General features: G+C 41.4%; 1 protein-coding gene across 17 annotated transcripts in view; it reads right to left on the bottom strand.

Moving 5' to 3' along the window:
• Positions 1-23,848, bottom strand: part of LTBP1 (latent transforming growth factor beta binding protein 1) — a 458,940-nt gene that overhangs the window by 250,846 nt on the left and 184,246 nt on the right. For 8 of the 17 annotated variants that reach the window (XM_044925805.2, XM_025260861.3, XM_044925802.2 and 5 more), the window contains one exon: positions 21,344-21,511. The exons of 1 other annotated variant lie outside the window; for it this stretch is intronic. In XM_044925805.2, coding sequence (XP_044781740.2) covers positions 21,344-21,511 — 168 coding nt within the window. Of the gene's footprint in view, positions 1-21,343; positions 21,730-21,799; positions 21,818-23,848 lie in introns of those variants that run through there. 8 more of the 17 variants (XM_044925811.2, XM_044925809.2, XM_044925812.2 and 5 more) reach the window with 3 other exon arrangements.

Here is a 23,848-nt window from a genome sequence, read left to right as displayed (position 1 = left end):
ATCATAGGGCTTCCCTGATAGTTCTGTTCATTCATGGGTCAAGATCTGCTGGAGAAGGGATAGGCTACCCACTTCAGTATTTGTGGGCTTCCCTTGTGGTTCAACTGGTAAAGAATCTGCCTGCAATACGGGAGACCTGGGTTGGATCCCTGGGTTGGGAAGATCCCCTGGAGAAGGGAAAGGCTACCCACTCCAGTACTCTGGCCTGGAGAATTCCATGGACTGTATAGTCGGACACGACTGAGCAACTTTTACTATGATCATAGCTTTTGACTTATCAGAAACACACTGATATTGATAGCAGTAATAACACCTGTGAAATGTCACTTTCCTTCATTGTTTACCATCCTCACAGCTCTTCATTTCCACACATGTATTATAATAATTCTATTATTAGTAGTAACAATAATAATTCTATTTGCAGTAACAACATCTTAAACAATCCCAAACAATAACAAGTCTGTTTGACTTATTTTTCAGCATCTATAATTTTAACGTTACCTTATGTGTCTCAAAACTCAAGTACTTCAAAAGGGAGGGAAATCAGCACGTGTTTTCCATGCACTCCCTAACTCTAAATTTTTAAAATTCTGGTCTTTAGTCACCTATGGAGTGACTATCATCCGTGTAAAAATCTGTCATTTGCAGAACTGTGAAATGTTTAAATTCTTTATGAAAATCGCAAATAGTAAATTAATGAAACAAAATTCTTTAGATTCTCCTAAAATTAAAGCTATGAATAGGAGAAGATAATGTCTTGGTATCAGACTTGAAACTGCAGCTAAATGATGTAAGACCAAAGTACTGGGCTATCAATTTGTGATATTTGGTAAATTTTAATGTACACAAGCAATTCAATATATATTGGTAACGTCAGTTAATGCCAGTCTCTTACATCTTATAGTATGTTTAAATATGTTCGGTGCTGTGGTTTAATGAATTGCATTTTGATGTAATCAAATATATGATGTGTCAAAATCAAGCAATTAATAAGAAACATAACACGATAATATGGACACTATTCTCACCATAAAAAAAAATTTTTTTTTACATAAGTCATGCTTCATATTTAAGCATGACAACAACTCCATGAGGTGGGTATTAATCCCTCCCATTTTAGAGATGAGGAAAATTGGGTTTACATATGGATGTGACAGAGCTTGGGCCATGACTGAAGATTCAACGTATGACTTGAGTCAGATGCAATGGATCAAAGTACACTGTGGGCCTATCCAAGCCCAGCAGAAAGACAATGGATCTCACAAACACATCAAATGCACTCCCTTGAGGTTTCATGGCAACCCTGGCACAGAGAGGTGACCATGAGACATCTCCATGAAGGGTGGAGCAGAGCCCTGGGTCTCCAGTCTAGCTCTGCTACTTGCTTGCTCTTAGACCATGGGCAAGTGACTTAACTGCTTTGTTCCGGAGTTTCCTCAGCTACAAACTCATAATAAAACCCTGCTAACTCAAGCTGCTTTAAGGTTAAAATGTACTAAAACATGGAAGGTGACCAACACAGGGCTGGGCTTGCAGAAAGCTCTCAAATAAGTGTTAGGTGAAGATTTCTAATCCATTCAACATATTTATATGCCACTCAACAAAATTCAAGGCTTGCATAGGTGTCCCTCTGAGGTGTCTCTGCAGATCTAAAGAAGATGGATTAGGTACCTTAATTTGACTTAATTTTACAAAAACAGATTTCTTTATAAATTCTAAGTGGTAAACAGCAGACTCGTGAGTCTGATTATGTAAAAATTGAAAATTTCTGCATGGCAAAAAAAAACACAAAACCCTACTTTAAAACACCAACAATTCAATGGAAAAGAAAAACTGGAAAACAAGAAAAACCTTTAGACGAGTGGGTTCGCAAACAGTGGTGACGTTGCCCCCAGAAGCGTTTGCCAACAATTGGACATGTTTTTAGTTGTCACAACTTAATACACGGTAGGAGTGGGGAGTGCTACTTGAATCCAGTGAGTAGTGATCAAGATTCTGCTCAACAGTCTACAGGGCAAAGACAGCCCCTGAAACAAAGAATTACCCAGCCTCAGTGGGAAAATGCTGAGGCTGTCGTATTTTAGACACACGAGGAGCCTTATTCTCATGCACAAGTAAAGTACAAAGGAGAATTCTTACCAGAGTTGCAGAGTTCAAAATGCTTAATCATCTATTTTGCAAAGAGTATGATGAAGCAAACTATCTATTGGGAGATGGAAATTAGGATTCTAAATCCTAGTTGAGTTTCTCAGTATTGTGAGTGTAAATGATTCAGCTTTTATAGCAGATGATTTTATAGCTTTTTTTTTTTACCAGCTTTTATAGCAGGTAAATATCTGTTAAAATTAAATCAGAACATACCCTTTGATGTAGTAACTTTTGTTTCTAAGAATTTATCCTCAGATAATCACGCATGTGTACTAAGAATTCATTATTCACTGCAGTTTGGATGATAACAGCAGAAGTTGCAAAGGCAAATGTTGAATAATACAGTCTAGTTAAATACATTATAGTATATGCCAGGATGGAATATTATACAGCCATCAAAAATAACAAGACCGATTTGTTGGTACTGATATGAATTGCTACATGAACAAAGTGAAAGTGAAGTCGCTCAGTCATGCCTGACTCTTTGCAACCCCATGGATAGTAGCCTGCACCAAGCTCCTCTGTCCATGGGATTTTCAAGGCAAGAGTACTGGAGTGGGTTGCCATTTCCTTTTCCAGGGAATCTTCCCAACCCAGGGATCGAACCCAGGTCTCTCACATTGTAGACAGATGCTTTACCATCTGAGCCACCAGGGAAGTCCAAAGCATGGTGAAATACAGTAAATAAAATATTCTAGCAGCTTCAAGGCTCCATTCAAATGAAAGAATACTCAAGAAGTGGGTAAAAGTATTTGCACCTATAAAAGAGAACTGGACATAAAGAAGTCAAAGAAGGAACAAAGGCTTTGTTTTCACTCTAGAGTAGGCTTTCTTGTGTCTTTTAAAATTATGTACCATGTGTCACATAATCAAAAAAAGCTAATTATACATTTTCTTAAGTAGGCACCATACAAATTTACCATTTAAAAAAATCTGCCATCAGGTCTTTTAAGTAATTTTAGTATGAGTCAAAAGATAATCAGGCACAAAGAGGCACATTAAAATGGGGAAAATGGAAGTCAGTCTAATAAAAAGACTCTTGACATAGGTATCCAGGAACTTTGCTGAGTTCTGGAACAAACCACAGTGAGAAAAGTATCCAGGCAGTGCAGAAGTAAGGACCTGGCTCTGAACTGATACCCCCACCGCTCTTTCCATCTATCCCCAATCTTCTGAAGGAAAAGGGAGCTCCCTGTTGCCCCCAGAGAGAAGCAGAGCACGCTGGATTTCCAGCACAGGCACTGTTGAACTTTGTACTGTGACTGCTGCAGAATGCTCATGCATCTGGCCTTTTCTTTAATTCCACAGGAAGAAAAAAATTCAAGGCGCTGTTAATCCAAGTAAATTAAGATAACCCGTGGAACTGGCAAGAGATAAATGAGCTCAAACATGTATCAGATGGAAAAGGTACCTCTTCAATTACAATAAAAACTACGTTCCTCAAGTTTAAAATTGGTTTTGACTTTATCCTCCCTGTAAGGTGATTTAAACCCTTAGAGCTCTGATTTTTAATCCTAAACCACACATTTGTTACAGTGTGTAGAAGGGGCCCAGCTCATTCTAAGGCATGCAGGCCTTCATTTCAGTGTTCTCCACCAAAAAAAAAAAAAAAGCTCGCTACAAACTGGTCCAGCGCAACTCAACCTCATCCTTTCATCTCACTCCATGCAAGCTGTGCTTCCTTCAGGCCACCATGGAGTCATTCTGTTTCTGGCCAAACTCTTCTGAGCACTTTGATCTCAATGACTAGGCAAGAAAAATACAGTTATTTGTAAGTTTGTCAAATGTTTCAGGCCTCTAGTGCTCTGATCAAGCTTGTCAGGCTGATGATACATCACCACAAAATATATTACTAAACTTGCATAAAATCATCCTTTGAATTAAAGTGGAGAGTGGAGCCAAAAAAGTACAAAAGGGAACACACTGTACATATTTGGAAATCATAGTAAGTATTTTCAGAATACAGTGAACTAAAGATAGCCTCATTCCACTGACACTCCTAAAATCATTCTCCTAAAACAGGCTTTGTATCAGACAGAATAATAGCATTTCAGGCCTGCAAGAGATCTTGAACATCTACTCTTTAAACTCCTCTGTTGCCAAATTAAAATACTAGGACTTCACAATCACTCTCATCCAAATGACAAGACCAGGACTAGAACCTGGGCCTTCCAGAAGATTCACAATTAGTATCAGCTATAGATGACACTGTAATTAAATGCCTAACTTGGTAAGTGGAATCCCAGCTTTTAAAAAATCCACCACAGCAAGCTAAGTCAAACTGGGCAAAGGATTAGAATAAGTATTTCTGCAAAGAAGATATACAAAAGGGTGGTAAGTCCACGAAAAGAGATTCAACATCATTAGTAGTTACAGAACCATAAATCAAAACCACAATGACATAGATACTACTTCTTGCCCACTAGGATCACTATTACCCAAGGGACAAAAAAAAAAAGGGAAAGGAAAGTAACAAGCACTGGCGAGGACATGGAGCAATTAGAACCGTAGTGCATTGTTTTACCACTGACAAAATGTGTGACAATTCCTCCGAAAGTTAAACAGAAGTACCATATGATCCAGCAACTCCACTTCCAGATATAAACCTCAAAGAAACGAAAGCTGAGCTTCCTGCAGCCACTGGTACACCCAAGTCCACAGCTGTCTTTTTCACAGTAGATGGGAACAACCCTAATGTCCATCAAGAGACAAATGAATAAACAAAAGGTAGCATGTACGTAAATGAAGAATTATCCAGCATTCAAAAAAGAAATTTTGACACATGCTCCAACATAGAAGAATCTTGAAAACATTACGCGAAGTGAAATAAGCCAGACACAAAAAGACAAATGTTGTAGGATTCCACTGACATGAAATACCTAGAATAGGCAAATTTACAGAGACAGAAAGTAGAAGAGAGGTTAGCAGAGACCAGGGAGGGAGAGGGATCGGGAGTTACTGTTGAATGGGTACTGAGTCTCTGTTTGGGACAATGAAAAGTTCTGGAAATGGATAGTGGTCACAGCTATACACCACTGCCAATGTACTCAATGTTTCTGGAGTAGACACTTAAAAATGATGAAAAGGGTAAATGTCATATTTTACTACCACTAAAGAAAAGACACAACAGAAAAAAGAAATCAGCCACTCGAATTATGTTTGGGTTCTTAAGAAATAAATCACTGCTATATTGGTGGAATTAAGAACAGGCATTCCATTCAAGTAAAAAAGTATCAACTGTGAAAATTCCAAGTTTCCTGGGCAAGATGACCAAAACATAACGGAAAACTGCCATAAGAGGTTATAGACAGGTGAAGGCAATGTCTTTACTTGCTCTCTTGGGCTCTTTCTCATCCAAAAGTGAGCACTTGAAAAACATGATATATACATCATTGTCCAGCTAACCCAGAGTGTTTTGGCCACAGAAATTTTTCTGTTTTTAAGAAGTTAAATGACATATCAGACTTTTAATGCTTGGATCGTTTCTTCCTCCAAACTTGGCAATAAAACCCTTCAAAAGGCATGTGTAAAGACATTTGGGTTGGAAATAACAAACCTGTCCCTTCCCAAGATGCTATGTTTATTTGAACATGTGATGATGCTATCATTCAAACAAACACACTTGGCCTTCTTTCCTTTCCCGACAGCCACAGCACAGACACTTTTTAAATGAGTATCCACAGTAGCAATGGTTAGTGTTGAAAAGTGGTTTCTATTGTACAATCATTTCTGAGATGTGTGCTTTAAAAAAAAAAACACACCTCCTGTGCTGCTTTCCCATTTGTTATTTCTTTCGTTTCTGAAGAATCCTCATAATAAAGGCACATCAATCCCACTTGTTGAGTCATCCTGAGTCATCCCAAATCACCTCAATCCTCACACCCTCTGAAAGCCAATGAGATCTCATAAAAGCAGTCAAATGCAAACCGAGCCTGCAGGAGCCATTATCCAGTTTTTTAGGGAACACACATGTGACAAGGGCTGTCAGAACCACAGCACCATCATGAACACATTTGTGACAACATGTTGGAGGCTTTACCTACAGAACAAGCTGGAGATTTAAGAGGGAAGATTCTCTGGGGACCCAAACAAAATACCAGTGTGTGTTCAAGAGGCTGGCCAATGGGAGGAAAAGGTGATGTTTAGGGCAGGGTTTCTTAACTTTGGCACTGTTGACATTTTGGACCAATAATTCTTCATTGTGGGGACTGTCATGTACTCTAAGGCTAGGAAGTAGCATTCTTGGCCTCTACTCATTACATGCCAGGATACCTCTCCCCCCTCTCCCCCAGCATGCACAACCAAAAACTTATCCTGGCACCACCAAATCTCTCTCCTGGGAAGCCAAACCTCTCCTGGTTGAGAACCACTGGACAAATTCAACATTTTCCCTTCCCACCTACATTAACGGTATGAACCAGATATTTCAGAGGGAGAGGAAACTGGGTGAGCGTCCAGGTAAGAATATGCCCACTGGATATGGGTAAAATAAGAGTACCTCAGAGACAAAGATGAAGACACGGAACCCAGGTATCAGTAGATGACACTGGAGGAAGAGGAGGCCAGACTGAGGTGAAGGAAATATGGCGGACTTTTGAAGGCACAGAGGGGAGTTTCAACTCTGCTACCCCACTTAATAAATTCATGTTGACTGCTGTCCATTAATTGGAAAAGGAAATGGCAACCCACTCCAGTGTCCTTGCCTGGAGAATCCCAGGGACGGGGGAGCCTGGTGGGTTGCCATCTATGGGGTCGCACAGAGTCGGACACGACTGAAGGGACTTAGCAGCAGCAGCAGCAGCTGTCCATTAATTCAACTTCTTTGCAGGGAAGAAAGTGCTCTCAAGCACCATGATCCTAAGTTAAAATCCAGGCACTGTCAGTAGGAAAGTTTAGGGTAAAGACTGTATGTTAGCAGAAAGTCAGGACGATGACTGTATGACAGGTTTAGAAAACATGGTATCATTCAAGTGTATCTTCTCTTAAAGACTAACCTCAAATGCTTTCAAAATACTTAACATTAATCGCAAGTAGGACTTACCTAGAATAATAGCTCTGTGCAAATATATCTTCCTGTCCACTGCTCCTGAGAAAACAAATCTATGCCCTAGTAATAGGAAGCCAAGACCATCATCCTTGCATATAGTTGTACAGATTATGGAATGGAACTTCTGATAATGGATTTGGGCTACATCCCAAAGCTGAGGACAAAGGCCAGTAACCGTCACCTCACTTCCTGGAATGCTGTCCACACTGCAGAAACCAGCTTGTTGCGCTGGAGAAAAGAAGGTAAAAAGTCTTTAGAGACCCTGAGCACATTTCTCTTGAATTCAAGGCAAATAGTGAACAGAGAGACTTTCTCACTGTCTCCTGGAAAATTCTGTAGGTAGGAGGCAGACTAGAGGAGACAGAAATGTTGGGTAAAGAAAGAAGGTAGTTTGTGCCTCAGCTTTCACACGGCAAGGATGCAATCCTAGTGGGACCCTGCCAAGAGGCTTCCTGGAAGGGTGTGGAAATCTCAGCTTTAAGCGGGAAACTGAGATAGGAGATCTGCAGAAGGTTAACATATCTTGATTACATGGTTGCATCTTCTCTGGCATGTATAAATCGTTTCCTAATATAGCCTGAGACTCATACAGGAACACAATAAATAGGTATCATTCATTCATGATACTTCATCTTTCTGAAAACCACTATTTATTATAAACTAATGATAGCTTAAAACCTTTGCTATGAAAAGGGTGATCCTTCGGCCAAGCAGTACCTCATCCCCCTGGTAACTTATTAAATATACAGAGTATCAGGTCCCACTCCAGATCTACTGAAACAGAATCTGCATCTTATCAAGAATCAAAGTGATTCTTATGAATAGGAAAGGGTGATGAGCACTGGCTTAGACCACAGGTCTCTCACACAGCTGTATATAACAATCATCTGCATTATTTGCTGTCAAACTACACATACCCCAAAACACACCCAGAAATTCTGATTTAGGAAGCCAGAGCATGGACTGGCCATCTGTATCTTCTAAGTCCTACAGGGCATTCTGTTGTATCCTGAGGACCAACACCACTGATTTAATGGTTGGAGAAGACAGGCATTTGAAGCCAGGGTTCACCAAGAGTTCCTAATGACTGTCCCACCTTCCCATAGCAAGCATTTTTACACTGGTGAACCCTCTTCTCCTTCCAAAGGCTTCATTAAGTCAGCACCAACCTCTAACAAATCATCCAATGGGCTACAATTCTGCTTTTGAGAGCGATCAGGGCTCCCATTCAAAATGATCAAAAGGGACAAAAATGACACACCCAGTGGGGACATGCAGAGCAAGACAGGTTGTAAAGACACCAGAGGCCTCCAACTTGAGCCCCGTCCATGGCTGCCTGGGATATGTCAGTTTGACTCAGCACCAACTTCTCATAAAAGGCTTGTTATTTGTGAATGAAAATGAAAAGAACCATTCACCAGTCACCACCAAATGTTAGGTTTTTCGTCTAGATTTTGTCTTGAGAGAAGAGTGAACAGGACCTGATTTAAATCAGACCCTGACTTAGCCACTGAGACTGCTGCAGACCCAAACGGTCAAACTCCGCCACCATCGGAGCAGATCACATTTCAAATAACAGCTAAAAGAGAGCCCAGAACTCGTGAATCCCAACTCAATTTCTAGGATAGACCACTAGGCACATTGGGCACTATTAGTCACTGGTGCAGTTTGTTTCTAAAAGTTAATTCCCTTAAATGAGATCCCTCAGAATTCTAAGGTTTTTAAGCAACTGCCAGGTAAAAGGAAGAAATACTTCTTCTGGCAGAAAATGGTCTATAATATGATGAAGTCTGACAGAAGGGAAATGATAATTACTGTATGAACAGCACAGTCAGGAGTCTTTTACCAAATAAGGTTATGATTTCTGCAGTGAGTGTATTTCAATAAAAGGATATTTTCAGCCTGAAGAGCCTAGCCTCTTTTTCAAAAAATGGTAGAGTAAATTTTCTTTAATGCTAATGTATCTATTTATCAAGTACACAACTTTGGCATGCACATTATTTTTTTTTTTTTCTTTTCCATACAACATGATGGTTTTCCAGGCACATTACGGGACTCTCAGATGTTTCTAATTACCCTCTGTATACACCCAATAAAACAGCTGGCTCAAGATATTATTAATACCACGAGAAGATCCAAAAGGCTCATAAATCACCCTTTCTTTAGAAAGGGACAATGCAGTGGCAAAAAGTGACATATTTTAATCTTGCTAAATAGCCTTAAGAATGTTCTAGTGCACTTAACCTAATCTGCCAGGGACAGAGCAGTGGTCTGCTTTTCTCACAGTGAAGAATTTTAATGTCAAGTTGCCCTTTTACCTCTTCTAGGGAAAATCTGATGGAAATTAGGCTGAGTTTTTGTACTAGGAAAGCTTAGAAAGTCTCCATAATCCAGAACAAATTTTTATTGAATCTGATGGGCATCTGAAGTTTGGTCTCGGAGCGAAGAAATCTCTCATTACTGCATAAAGTTCTTTCTTTTTTCCACCAAATCTTACAAAAAGCCAATACTGCAGTCATGCCAGTTTCTCAATTATTGCATAAGTCTAAATTCAAGATAATGGAGTCAAGCAGTAAGCCATTCCTCAAATCAATGCCCTTCAACTAAAGAGAAAATCGAGTTTTAATAAGTGCATCAGTGACACCATTACATTAAATTGGCAATGGAAGGGCATCTGGTTCGTCTCATTTTCTTTCTGATATAACTTCGGGAAATAAATCGCAAACAAACTTCCTCACTCACTTAATCCTTCTCCATTTGGTAGTTATTTTATTTTCCTGGACTGCACAGGCTGAAGAGGACTGTGTGGCTGCCCTCAGAAACATTTTCACATCATCTGTAATGTTAGTTCCAAGAGGTTTTTCCAACAATACACAAATTCATTATTCTTCCTCCACTTGGAAGAAGTGTATATACCTGAATATCAAAAGCTGATACAAATGTTCAACTTTTAGACAACAGATGCAAAATTGTTCCCAACTCATAAGCCAATAAATGCTGCAGGTATATACTGTATCACATAAATATGACTTCAGTGTCTATTTTAAGTCCGGCAGTGTTTTTAAATTGACTCCAACCTAGGAGCCCAGAGGTAAAGGACACAGACGACGGCCAAGTGAAGAAACCAAAGCAGGATCAAATGTTAGAATCACACATCACTGGGGATGTCCCATCTATTCAGGATGACTACTTATCCTCCTGACCATAGCTTTGGGTTCCAAAGTATACTACATGGTCCAAATGCTCTCAACCCTTGCCAGCTCATAAAATGCAAGAGCTTCCGGGGTAGACCCCTCTCAAAGAGGTGGTGCATGATCCAAGGCAGAGGGGGCCACAGTGCTAGTTGGCTGTCTCTGCCATATGACGATGCTGACAATTCTTTGTGGGTAGTCTAACTCGCCCAGAGCAAGCCTAAATGTAAGGAAAAGAGGCTTCCATGCACTAGAAGAGTTGGTTCTAACAGAGTACCAACATGAAGGAGTACTGGATACATACTCTTGGGTCTTTCTTAATGTTACTGTGCTATCAGGATGTCCCTCTCCATGGGACACGGCAGCAAATCCTCTCCAAGCTCCAAGAGAAGGCAGTACTCTCCCTCAGTACACAGGAGGTAGGGTTTGCTAAACAAGAGGATTTGTTATATTTGGAAGTAGAGAAAGATCTTCAAGGAACCCACATAAACCTCCAGCCTGTTTCTTCTCATGAGCCTCAGATCAGCTCTACAAGGAAGGTCAAGGCATTATAGGATTCATTTGACTAGTGTGGAATCAAAGAGGTTCAATCACCAGCCCAGGGGCCTTGGTCAGCAGTCCACCTGACTTAGACCACTGAGTGTCCACTAACGCGGTAATGACTAGAGGTGAAATAGGAAAAGAAAAAGGCAAAGGCATCACAGGTGGAAATATCCGAAATGGAACTTGAGGTTGTTCCTTAAAAAAACTGTCAGTATTTAGACAAATGCAGAAATAGGGAGCAGGAATTCCATGTAGTGGGAAGTTACACTAAAGGTCTAGAAATTTAACTGCATTTCACCCTGAGTAGCAAGTACACTGCAGTCAGTGTTAAAAGTGTAAAATCCTGGACTTCTCTGGTGACTCAGTGGTAAAGAATCTGCCTGAAAATGCAGGAGACACAGGTTCGATCCCTGGTCCAGGAAGATCCCACATGCCAAGAGGCAACTAAGCCCGTGCGCCACAATTACTGAGCCTGCATTCTAAAGCCTGGGAACTGCAGCTACTGAAGCCTGCATGCAGTACAGCCTGTGCTCCCCAACAATAGAAACCAGCGCAATGAGAAGCCTGCACACCACAACCAGAGAGCAACCCCTGTTCAACTCGACTAGAGAAAAATCCTTGCAGCAACAAAGAGCTAATACAGTCAAAAATAAATGAATAGATTTTTAATGTAAAATCCAAACTTCGGGCAAAGTGCTACAAACGTACCCTTTTTCATGCATCTTCCAGACACTGGACTGTGTTCATCTCTAGGACCCCAAACCCTATAGAGACTTCTCAGATGATTATTCCACTCCTGTAATTTCAGTTGCCCAAGAAGTCACGAGGAGGCTGTGCTGGGTAGGTGTGTGCATGCCACCCTCACGTGGGCACCTGCAGAGACAATGTACTCTGTCCACCAGCACGCGTGAGGCATCTCCCAAGTGCAGTACTGCACCCACACAGGGGATGCCGACAAGAAACAGGGCCCTGTTCGCAGGCAGTTCAGGGCTCAGTGGAAGAAACGGGCATGGCTACCGATAAGGAAAGTGGGGCCCTGGAGCCAGAGTGGCGCTTGGCTGACTCCTGCAAAGGCAGTGGGTGATGCCCAGGCAGAGCAGGTAAGGGAATGCACCACCCCCCACCCCAGCAGAGGCAGCAGTGTGAACAGAGGCACTGAAGACATGGAGCACTGTGGGACCTCAGTACCTCCAGAGGCTCAGTTTAGCAGAAGCAGAGAGAGTTTCATGAGCTGAGCAGTTTAGAGTTTTCCAAAGATCATTCCACACGCTCAAGCTGACAGATGAGGAAAGAACACACACTTTGCGACACTGTGTTGCAGACTCCAAGGAATTTTGAAAGGTCATTTATCCTAGGCTAGCCTAGACTCCTTTAAGAAGTCACATCCACCCCCATGATATAGGCCAGACATGGCTTAAAAGGAACAATCGATCACACATGCCTTTCTCACAGCCTCACAGACTGCTGAACCCTCTTTTACCTAAGGCTTTTTTTCAAACTGTCCCAACTACAGACATACATTCTATACTACCCACTCTGATGCCCCTCACTTTCCCAGCTTCAGGAATCTTCACCTTCAGTCAAATAGCATCTCATTTTCTCCCGATTTTGGCTTTTCGTGTTAACCTATTGGCCTTCTTTGGTTGAACCACCATTCCATGAAGCCCCCTTCCATTCGTTACCCTCCCCCAACACACACAGACACACACACCCCTGCCCTGATCCACCTTTCCATGAAGCCCCCTTCCATTCAGTGCTGCTGCTGCTGCTAAACCACTTCAGTCATGTCCGACTCTGTGCGACCCCATAGACTGCAGCCCACCACGCTCCCCCATCTCTGGGATTCTCCAGGCAAGAACACTGGAGTGGGTGGCCATTTCCTTCTTCAATGCATGAAAATGAAAAGTGAAAGTGAAGTCACTCCTTCATTTAAGTCTTTGCTTAAATAGCGTCTCAGAGAATCCTTCCCGACATACTTGAAGTAGTGATCCAGGCCTTCCACCAACGCTCCCAAGCCTCTCCCCCTCTCAACGTTTCATCACAGTATCTATCACTACATGACATTATATCATAAATAATGTTTCTGGCAGAATATTTTTGGTAGTATACATTTGATAGTAGTATACACTCACTCAGTTCAGTTCAACTGCTCAGTCACATCCAACTCTTTGTGACCCCATGGACTGTAGCATGCCAGGCTTCCCTGTCCATCACCAACACCCAGAGTTTGCTCAGATTCATGTCCATCAAGTCAGTGATGCCATCCAACCATCTCATCCTCTGTCTTTCCATTCTCCTCCTGCTTTCAATCTTGCCCATTCCAACGAATCAGTTCTTCGCATCAGGTGGTCAAAGTATCGGAGCTTCAGCTTCAGCATCAGTCCTTCCCATGAATATTCAGGACTGATTTCCTTTGGGGACTGGTTGGATCTCTTTGCAATCCAAGGGACTCTCAAGAGTCATCTCCAACACCACAGTTCAAAAGCATCAATTCTTCTGCACTCAGCTTTCTTTATGGTCCAATTCTCATATCCATACATGACTACTAGAAAAACCATAGCTTTGACTAGATGGACCTTTGTCGGCAAAGTGATGTTTATGCTTTTTAATATGCTATCTACATTTTTCATGGCTTTTCTTGAAAGGAACAAGTGTCTTTTAATTTCATGGCTGCAGTCACCATCTGCAGTGATTTTGGAGCCCAAAAAAATAAAGTCTGTCACTGTTTCTATTGTTTCCCCATCAATTTGCCATGAAGTGATTAGACTGGATGCCATGATCTTAGTTTTCTGAATGTTGAGTTGTAAGCCAACTTTTTCACTCTCCTCTTTCACTTTCATCAAGAGGCTCTTTAGTTCTTCTTCACTTTCTGCCATAGGGTGGGGTCACCTGCATATTTGAGGTTATTGATATTTCTCCCAGCAATCTTGATTCCAGCTTATGCTTCATCCAGCCCAGCATTTTGCATGATGTATTCTGCATATAAACAGGGTGACAATATACAGCCTTGATGTACTCCTTTCCCAATTTGGAACCAGTCTGTTGTTCCATGTCTGGTTCTAACTGTTGCTTCTTGACCTGCATAGATTTCTCAGGAGGCAGGTAAAGTATATTCCCACCTGGTATTCCCATCTCTTGAAGAATTTTCCACAGTTTGTTGTGATCCACACAATCAAAAGCTTTGGCATAGTCAATAAAACAGAAGTAGATGGTTTTCTGGAACTCTCTTGCTTTTTGATGATCCAGCGGATGTTGGCAATTTGATCTCTGGTTCCTCTGCCTTTCCTAAATCCAGCTTGAACTGGAAGTTCTAGAAAATGTGGAAGTTCTTGGTTCACATACTGTTGAAACCTGGCTTGGAGAATTTTGAGCATTACTTTGCTAGAGTGTGAAGTGAAGTGAAGTGAAGTCGCTCAGTCGTGTCCGACTCTTTGTAACCCCGTGGACTGTAGCCTACCAGGCTCCTCCATCTATGGGATTCTCCGGGCAAGAATACTGGAGTGGGTTGCCACTTCCTTCTCCAGGGGATCTTCCCGAACCAGGGTTCAAACCCGGGTCTCCTGCATTGGAGGCAGACACTTTAGCCTCTGAGCCAGTGAGATGAGTGCAATTGTGTGGTAGTTTGAACATTCTTTGGCATTGCCTTTCTTTGGGATTGGAATGAAAACTGACCTTTTCCAGTCCTGTGGCCACTGCTGAGTTTTCCAAATTTGCTGGCATATTAAGTGCAGCATTTTAACTGCATCATCTTTTAGGATTTGCGATACCCTCTTGGAGAGTACACTCACTAGTTTGTAGTTTTTTAAATTTTGGTTGAATATATGTGACATAAAATTTACTATCTTTACCATTTCTAAGTGTACAGTTCAGCAGTGGTAAGTATATTCATATAATCTTTTGATTGTTACCTTCAAACAGAAACTTGGTACTCATGAAATAATTCCTTATTTCCCCGTTTTCACCAACACCAGCAACAACTACTACTACTCTAAGAATCTGATTATTCTAAGCATTACATAAGTGGAATCATGATATTTGTCTTCTCATGATTAGCTCATTTCACTCAGCATAATGTCCTAAGGTTCATATGTTGTACTGCAACATATTTTTAATATAGCAGGAGAGCAAGGACTTTGCCTATCTTGTTCATTGCTATATTCCTAAGGCCTAAACCAGTCCCTGGCACACAGTAGGTGTTCAATAAGTATATACGAGATAAATTAATGTCCCCAATGCAAAGTCTTTTATGGATGCTTCACAGCTTAAATAAAGGAAATGCTCTGCATTATGATATTTACTAAGTATTAGAAGATAATTTGAGAATGCCAAATATATTTCAGAGTAGTTGGACAAGTTCATAACCACTCTAAATTGTCCAAATGAAAGCAACCATTTTCTTAATATTGTATTGGCTCATCTTTCAAAAACCTAAAGCCTGTACAATGCATTAAGGAGGAAACATATGTGCCAATTCAAAGACTGACATGTTGCTTTCCCCTGGTTTCTGTGCTAGATGACTGTCAAGGGATCTGAACAATGACAAGAAGGTGAAGGACTGAGTGTCTGACCTAAGCTGCTCCCCCAAAAGTCTCAATGCTTCTCCATCCTGAGCAGTGATGCTGGTTTATTTAATGCCTCATTAAGAGTGAATTTCCTTCCATCCTTATGAGGAGAACCTACATAATGAGTGTATTATCATGGAGGCTTCCTTTCCACCCCACAACACTATAGTGTTGAGATGGCTTTGTGCCATACATGGGGAGATCCCCAGTGTAGGGCAGCAAACCAACCTCAAAACAGGTGAAAGTGGCTAGAGTCTGTTGGCATTATTATGGGCTGTTCAAAGCTTAGATGATTAGACCACTAGTTTCCTGCCTAAAAAACTGAGAAACCTTTCCTCTCTCTTCTTCAAAATGATAACCTTTTCAGAGAACTCTCTTAGTAAGTTCTGAAAGACTAAAATCCAAATGCTTAAGCTTGAAATTCACGGTGCTCCATGGCCTTGCTCCAGTCTACCTTCCCAGCCCCGTCATCTAGTATATTACCACCTTTCGAGTTTATATGTAAGTCCTCTCAATTTCCATATACCACCTGTGACCTCTTGTTTCCAGGTCTCAGTCTAAAGGGTTCATTCTTCCTTCCCATCCATCCTTATTTTGGGATGTATCACCGTGTCAAGCTGCATCATCCCCATCAGTCTATCATCAGACAACAAGCATTTACCTAGCTCCTCCTAGAAGCCAACAGGTTTAGCAGCTAAGGAGAGCATGAAAAACTAAACAGAAAAGTCGCATGCCATCCCTTCTCTCTCAAAGTATTCTTCCTCAGCTAGAAGTGGTATCTCCTCCTCTGGGGTTCTGCTATGCGTTTTCTACTTTAAACGGGGGTTGTTTACACAAATTCCTCATCTCCACCTCAAAGCATAAGCTCTTAGAGGACAGTTTATGATTTTTTTTTGTTCTGGAAATTCTAGCACAGTGTTGTCTACCTGATTCTTTAACATAGGAGGCACCACAGGAGGATAAGAGGCTTTTAGACTCTGAAATAAAAAACCTGACTTAAAGTCATCTTTGACCAAACCACTAAAGCCTTGGAACTCATATCTACAAAATATGGATATTTACCTTGCTCAGGGGAAACAGGAACCAAACGAAATAACATGGGATCATAGTTCTTATTGGGTTAGCCCATTAGCCCGAACAAACTTTTTGGCCAACCCATACATTGTCAAATACTTTTTGTCAGTATTCAATTGGTGCTAACAGAACATGAGTCCCTCATGTTCTCCTCAGAGAAAACAGCATCACAGAAACCGCATGTGCTAGTTTAGCAATCAAGATTGCCTTTCACTCTCTCTCTCTGCAAGTAAGTTATGCCAGACAACAGTATTATTTTATTTGAAATATTCTGGTTGTGACAACATAGAATTTCTATATTCTTCTTATTAGAAAAACTTATAACTATAAACAACAACTTAAAAGTCCCAGAAGGTCATCTTCATTACATCCCCATGAAATGCAAAGAATCCATTAAAACAAACAACAGTTAACCTGCTGGCCCACCCAACTCGGGATATGCTTCCATCTTGGAAAAAAAGGCAAAGGCACTTTCTATTCCAAAGCTGATACACACTTTTTGAGATAGTGTGCAGGGCTGTGTGGTTTCTGAGAGCTTCCACCATGGCACTCCAGGCCCAGGGCCAGATGGTGAAGAAGGTGATGGTGCAGTCCATCGATCTCATCTTCAGACACTTGCAAATAGATCTCAGATTCAGGTGTAGCTTTACGAGCAAATGAGCATGCATATAGAGGGCTGTATCATTGGTTTTGATGAGCATATGAACTCGCATTAGATGATAAGGAGATTCATTCTAAAAGTCAAGAAAACTGGCTCAGATCATGCTAAAAGGAGAGAAACATTCCTCTGTACCACAGTTTCTCCAACTAGGAATGATCAGTGAAATGAGAAATCACTTGGCAATATGGTGTGTTTTTTAGGTATCCTTTGTCAGAAATGTTCTAAAACATGTATTCATATTGTTTAGCTCACCCTCATGTTATGACCCTCTGGAGGAGGGCATGCAACCCACCGCAGTATTCTTGCCTGGCGAATCCCCATGGAGAGAGGAGCCTGGTGGGCTACAGTCCATAGGATCACAAAGAGTCAAACATGACTCTCTGTGACTCAGCAGCAACATTATTACCAGATGATAAAAAATGCTGTGGGATTGTTTTTATCAAAAAAAAAAAAAAGAGAGAGAGAGAGAGAGGTAATGGAAGGAAAGTGCAAGGAGGTGTGCCTCCAAAAAAAGGTCATATTTAGAGTTTGCTTCACAGAGGATTCCACTTAATGCAAGTATTCTGTTACATCATGTCAACATCACATTCACAAAATAGAGATTATCCTGGAATCTCAGAGTATTTCTTGTGGACATCATCTTCATCCAGGCTTCACTTTTAGAGTCAAATTAAGTAGAAGTTATAGTTATTTCTCCCACTGAATTACCAGGAAAAGAGACTATATGCTTAATGATCACGAGAAAAGCACCTGCCTCTCACATCTGAACAGTCCAGACTCACAGTCACCAAGACCAGAAAGACAACACAGAAGCAGCACCAAAAACGAAAGAAGGAGGGGACTGCCCTGGCGGTCAAATGGTTAAGAATCTGCACTTCTATTGCAGGGGGTGTGGGTTTGATCCCTGGTGGGGAATTAAGATTCCACATGCCATAGGGTGCACTCCCCCACCCAAAAAAAAGAAGGAACCAATGTCACCCCTGTGCCTGCTATAACCCTCAACCTACCCACTATCTAACCTGCATTGTGCAGACGAGTGACCTGGACCAGGACAGGACCAAGAGCCAGATGAGCACAACCAATGGACACGAAGAAGCCAGTGTTCAAATCCAGGGCTCTTAAACACCAGTTGCTTATTCTCTGTTGTAACATCCAGCCTTCTCAGAAAACCTAACTCCCTCAGGTTCTTCCTTTACTTTATCCCTCCTACACATCACACTCAGACGCCAGGGAGGTAACGCAGACACGAGGAGACCTGGGCTCTATCCCCAGCTGGCTGACTTGCATAATGAAGGGAGACTCACTGAAGCCAGTGTGCCTCAGTTTCCTTGTCCAAAAACATGGTGACACGAACATCTATTCTACCTGGACGTCACCATGGAAATGTTAAAGCTTGTTTCTGCTATTCTGATCATCAAAATGGATTATTTAATTAAGGTACCTTAATTACAAAATCTATATTGTTTTCCCTGTTTTTGTTTTTTTTTTTGACTCTTTGGGGGCAGGAGTCAGCAAATGCTGGCACTAGAGTCAAATTCAGCCCATCGAAGGCTTGAACAATGCAGCCGCACCCATTCCCATACCTACCATCTATGGCTGTTGTCACCAGGCCACACAGGACAGAGTGTGACACACACCGTGTGGGCTGCAAAGTCTAAAATCTTCACTCTCTGGCCCCTGAAAAGTTTGCCAGTCCCCACACTTCAGTAGCCTTAAACATCAGAGGCCAAAAAGTAGCTGACAAATTACATTTTGAATTTTCCTCAAACCACTATTTTCCATGTAACACATCTTATTTGTCAAAAGATTTAACACATTGTGTGTATATATATATACAGAGATATATATAGATATATACAGTACATATATAGAGTGAGGAAAACCAATTAGAAAACCACTTTCTGCAAGTAATAAAATCATCTAAAACCAGTAAATCTCAAGAAGATATCTTAGATGCCTAAAAATGAATTCCTGAAATTCTCTATTTCTAGCAAATCATAATCTCCAAATTCTACAAAATTACCATCTTAAACAAAATAATTTTAAAAACTTGTCTGTCAAATCACCCTGTACTGGAATTAAAGTAGAAAACAGAAACAGCTCAGGGTATAAATGAAACATTTCCCATGATTTCCGATGTGAAATTATTCATTACTCTGCCCTCTTCCTTTTATTATTCCTTCTTAAAATCAAACTACTTTGTCAATCCTTCTGTGGCAGAGTTGAGTTTTGGTTCTGAGATTTTTCAGTAAATAGCTGGGCTCCGTTTTGTATTTTGAACAGGCTGTGTGTATCCTGTTCCTAAACATGTGCTTAAATGCCAGAGAGGAAAGCGTGCAGCATGTTTTAACAAGTAGACTTCCTCTGCTCCTCAAAGCCTTCAAATATTTCGTTTCGAAGTGAATACACCATAAGCCAAAAAATTACCACCCACCCAATTACTCTGTCATTTCTACTGTAAAGCTTTATAAAAAGAGACAAAAGGAAGAGAAGCAGACATTATCTATGATGGAAAAGGAAGAAAAGCAATGAGAATAAGGAAGGCAATCAAGGAAAGTAAAAATGGAAAAAAGCCATTTAGCTCATAATAACCTATTTGGGAACTTCTTTTCCCCTTCCTTGTCTATAGCCCTCCAAAAAAGACAAAAAACAGTTTCGCTTATTACTGCTAAAGAAGAAGCCCTAAGGTTTTTAGAGATGGACTGAATTTTAGAAGCCACTAAATAGAAACCATTTATTTTATGGGTGAGAAAAACTAAGGCCCAGAAATATTAATTGTCACATCCCATGGATTAGCTAGTTAGCAGCAGAACCAGGATCAAAATCCGGTTTCCCCGATCATCAGTTTATACACACTTCCCATTAGACTCAGCTCCCTGCCCTGCTAAAGCATAATATGCCATTTGGCACCTAGCAGCTAAATTCTTCTTAAAAATATGTCCGAAGTACCCCGATCATCACCAGGAAATTAACAATACCCCTTTAAACAGTATCTATGGGCGCATGTTTTTTCCAAGTATAGACTATCAAGAACAGTGCTTCGACCTCCAAAGAAACCCGAGTCACAATAGAGCAGCAGGATAATCAAAGAGCTAATGAGGACTTAAACCGCCTCCTTGTATTTGGTCTTGATGGAAATCAGTTTGAAATAGACACCCCCCCACCCACTAGACACATGCTCCCAAGACTAAACAGCAATATTCCATAAAAAGACCAGATCTAGCCAGTGTTATTATCTGTCTGACATTTGGGTTATTCTTGTGAGTAACTCATAAAGTAACGTGGGTGTCTGTGATTATTTGAGTACACATGGCAAACCATAATTGGTCAAAAAATAATAAAAGACATTTTTCCGTGACAAAAATACCGTATTGAATGACAACATGGCAGTGTGACAGCATTCAGTGGACCGCAATACTTTCTCCATTTACAAAGTAGTAAAAAGAAACAAGAATGTAAAAGGAAAAGCCTTTTTGCAGCAACTACCATAGTTCATATTTAGATTATGAAAGATTAAAAGGTTTTAAGTGCTGACAGTAATCCAGGAGCATATCTTCCCCCAAATCCATGTCATACATCAAACTTATAATTTTGCCTTTTGATACACAGCAGAAACGTGGCAAAAGATGCAAGTCTGTATCCCTTTCTACAACTGAAAACACACATATGTGACAATTTTAAGAAATTTTTTGAACCTGGCTATTTATAAAAGTTTCATCACCACCATCCAAATTTCCTCACATAAGTCAAATCTAACGTAAATTCGACTTATCACCAAGCAGATAAAATGTGAAATGGATCAATGCAAGCTGTACATTGGGGTCTTAACTTAAAGCCTCTTTCCTCCTGTCCCCCGATACCTCCCCATCACCACAGGCTGTGTCCATGATAAGTAACCAAGGGTAATACTCTCCTTGCCATCTCTCTCAGAAACCAAAAACCAAGTTAAAAATGATTCCGAAAGTAATTTAAAAGATCTAGTGAAGGCAGCATATTCGTACTAGTAGACAGAAACCCATTCAAGCAGACAGCAGTGTGAATGGAGGGGGTGTCTAAATGCTACGATCTCATCAAACGCTAGTCGGTCAGGACAGTTAGGGACCGTGGGGGAACTCACCCACTCGGAAGTTCGTGGCTGTCAGGGTGTCGGCAGCGTGACCATTCTCACTAATGAGAGTGGTGGTGTTCCCCTTCTCACAGCTGTTCTGACAGCTGCCCTTGGTGCAGGTCACTTTACAGATGCTCGGAGTAAAGACCACCTTGATGCGGCCAGTGTGGTTACTCACTAGGAGCGGAGGCAGAGAGAAAAAGAACAACAAACACATCAGCTTAGTATCCATGAACTTGCCTTGGAAGGTTTAAAAAAAAAAAAAAGGAAAAAGAGAAAGGAAGGAGAGGGGGAAAGAGAGAGCCCACAACCCGACAGGTTTAAGGAAAGAGGGAAGCCTTTAGTGCTCGCTGCTCTGTATCCAGTGGTGTCTCTGAAACAGGAGTAGGAAGCTTAGCAAACAGAACTCTGGGATGCACTCCAAAACCACATTTGAAGTCGAGTCACTGGAGTGGGATTACTAACCACAATGCTGCACTTTATTCACGGGCAGACAAAGAGCAGTACGGAGGGCACGACAGATGAAAGAGCCAGCCCTGACAGGCAGATGTAACGCACAGAGGTTGGCCGTGCACCTAGTGCTGAATAAACTCCTGTGTCCTCGACTTGCATACTTTCCCTGTTCCTCCACTTATTAAGTCACTATTTGCAGCCCGACCCCTGGAAATGTTTTAGGCATGCGGCATGTCTGAAAACATCTGTCTCAAATCTCCTGGCACTCCCAGCTGAAGTGATCAAATCCTGTGACGCAGCTGCGGGAGCCCAGTGCTTTTTCACAACTCTGGGGCACTCTTTCTCCATATAAAATTTTTCAACCTATATTTTGTTTTACTGTGAACAAGGTCCATCTAAAAAAAAGGGAGGCCAAGTCCCTGGGGCTAAAAGGTTGGCCTCTGTTAAAATGCCATCCCGGAGCTCTCACTGTGGCTCTTCACATGCCACCTAAAGTAGGTATTTCTTTCACTCATACAGCCCTTTAAGGAAAAAAAAAACCAAACACCAGGTGCTACCACCTGTTATAAGACAGAGGCAGCATAACATCATAGAATTGGCACTCATCTTCAAGTCAGATTCTGGGTGGTAATCCTGGCTCTACCGTGCTGTGACCTTGGATCTGCCATCTCACTTTTTCTCCAAAATTTGAGAGAATTAGAACTGATATTTTCCAGCCACTATGGGGGTCAGCAAGCTATGGCCCTGGGATCAAATCTGGCCCACTGTCTGCTTTTGTAAATAAAGTTTTATTGGAACACAGCCACTCATGCATTTCCGTATTTACGGCTGCTTTTATGTGGTAACAACAGAGCTGCACAGAGAAGAGATGACTTCATCCAGAACTGTCACTTGCAGCCAAGCCCCAGTATAAACTCTGGCAAAGCACAATACAGAAACCCTATTTGGATATCCACATTTGTGGAATGCTCCCAGCCAGGTTCTTTCACTTCCCAGGGGCCTAGGCAGAAAACAAAGATGGTAGCAGCAGCTCAAGAGAGTGGAAGAGAGATGACTCTTCTCTGAAGCTTTAAGGCTGGTTGGAAGCAGTGCTCTTGCTGGTGTCACTGTGTTACTGCTGTTGCCATGGGAAAACCCTGCCGTTGGGTCAACCCATCTCCTGCCATCCCCTGCCCAACAGAAGAGATTCTTCCCCCTTTACACTGCTTTGTTTGACCAGGATTGTATTTTCAGACAATCATCCAAGAAGCCTCTATAGGCCCTCAACAAAACGTGGTCAAATCTGAGCTTGGAAACAAAAACATTAAACCAAAGGAGCCATCAGAATTTCAAGGTTGGAATGGGGCTTCAAATATATTCTGACTTCTTTTATTTGAACATCTGTAGGAATAGGAAGCTCATTACCCACTAAGATGGCACATTCTAGTCATGAGCTGTTTCTCAAAAATGCTATTCTTAAGCTGAAGTTATGTCCTCACAGTCGGCTATATTCATTAATTCTAGTTCATCTCCCCTCACGATCTAAGGCCTCTTTCACATGGCAGCCCTTCAACTCGTCAAAGATATTACAACAGAAGCCAAGAAGGCTGACGTTACAAGGGATCTGAGAAGATCCACTTGGGTTGGCCCTCTCACTGAAAAGAAAATGATTCTTCTGGAGCAGAAATGCCCTCAATTCTTTTCAAATGTTTTTCTAAGACTGTTTCTCATTCATCAGTGGTTCTAACACAGATCAGGATACATACTCTGGGGTGGGGAGGTATCTTAGTGGCCTACCAGGTTTTCCAGGCCCTTCCAAGAAGGCACCCAGAAACCTTTTCTACAAAGAGCTACACAGTGAATATTTTAGAGCCGTAGGCCTACAGGACTCTGCTGCAACCATTCAACTCTGCTGCGGTAGCAGGAAAGCAGACTGTGAAAAACTATATGTCAATGAATGAGTGTGGCTATGTTCCAATAAAACTTTATTTAAAGGAACAGTTTTCAAACCAGTGCTTTACATGCTTTCAGGACATTTAAAATTTGGGGTGGATTATGAAAGTGAAAGTGGGTTAGTCGCTC

The sequence above is a fragment of the Bubalus bubalis genome, chromosome 12, assembly GCF_019923935.1.
Source record: "Bubalus bubalis isolate 160015118507 breed Murrah chromosome 12, NDDB_SH_1, whole genome shotgun sequence".
Lineage (NCBI taxonomy): Eukaryota > Metazoa > Chordata > Mammalia > Artiodactyla > Bovidae > Bubalus > Bubalus bubalis.
Note: the sequence above shows the minus strand (reverse complement) of the source record. Positions and strands in the feature narration are given on the sequence as shown.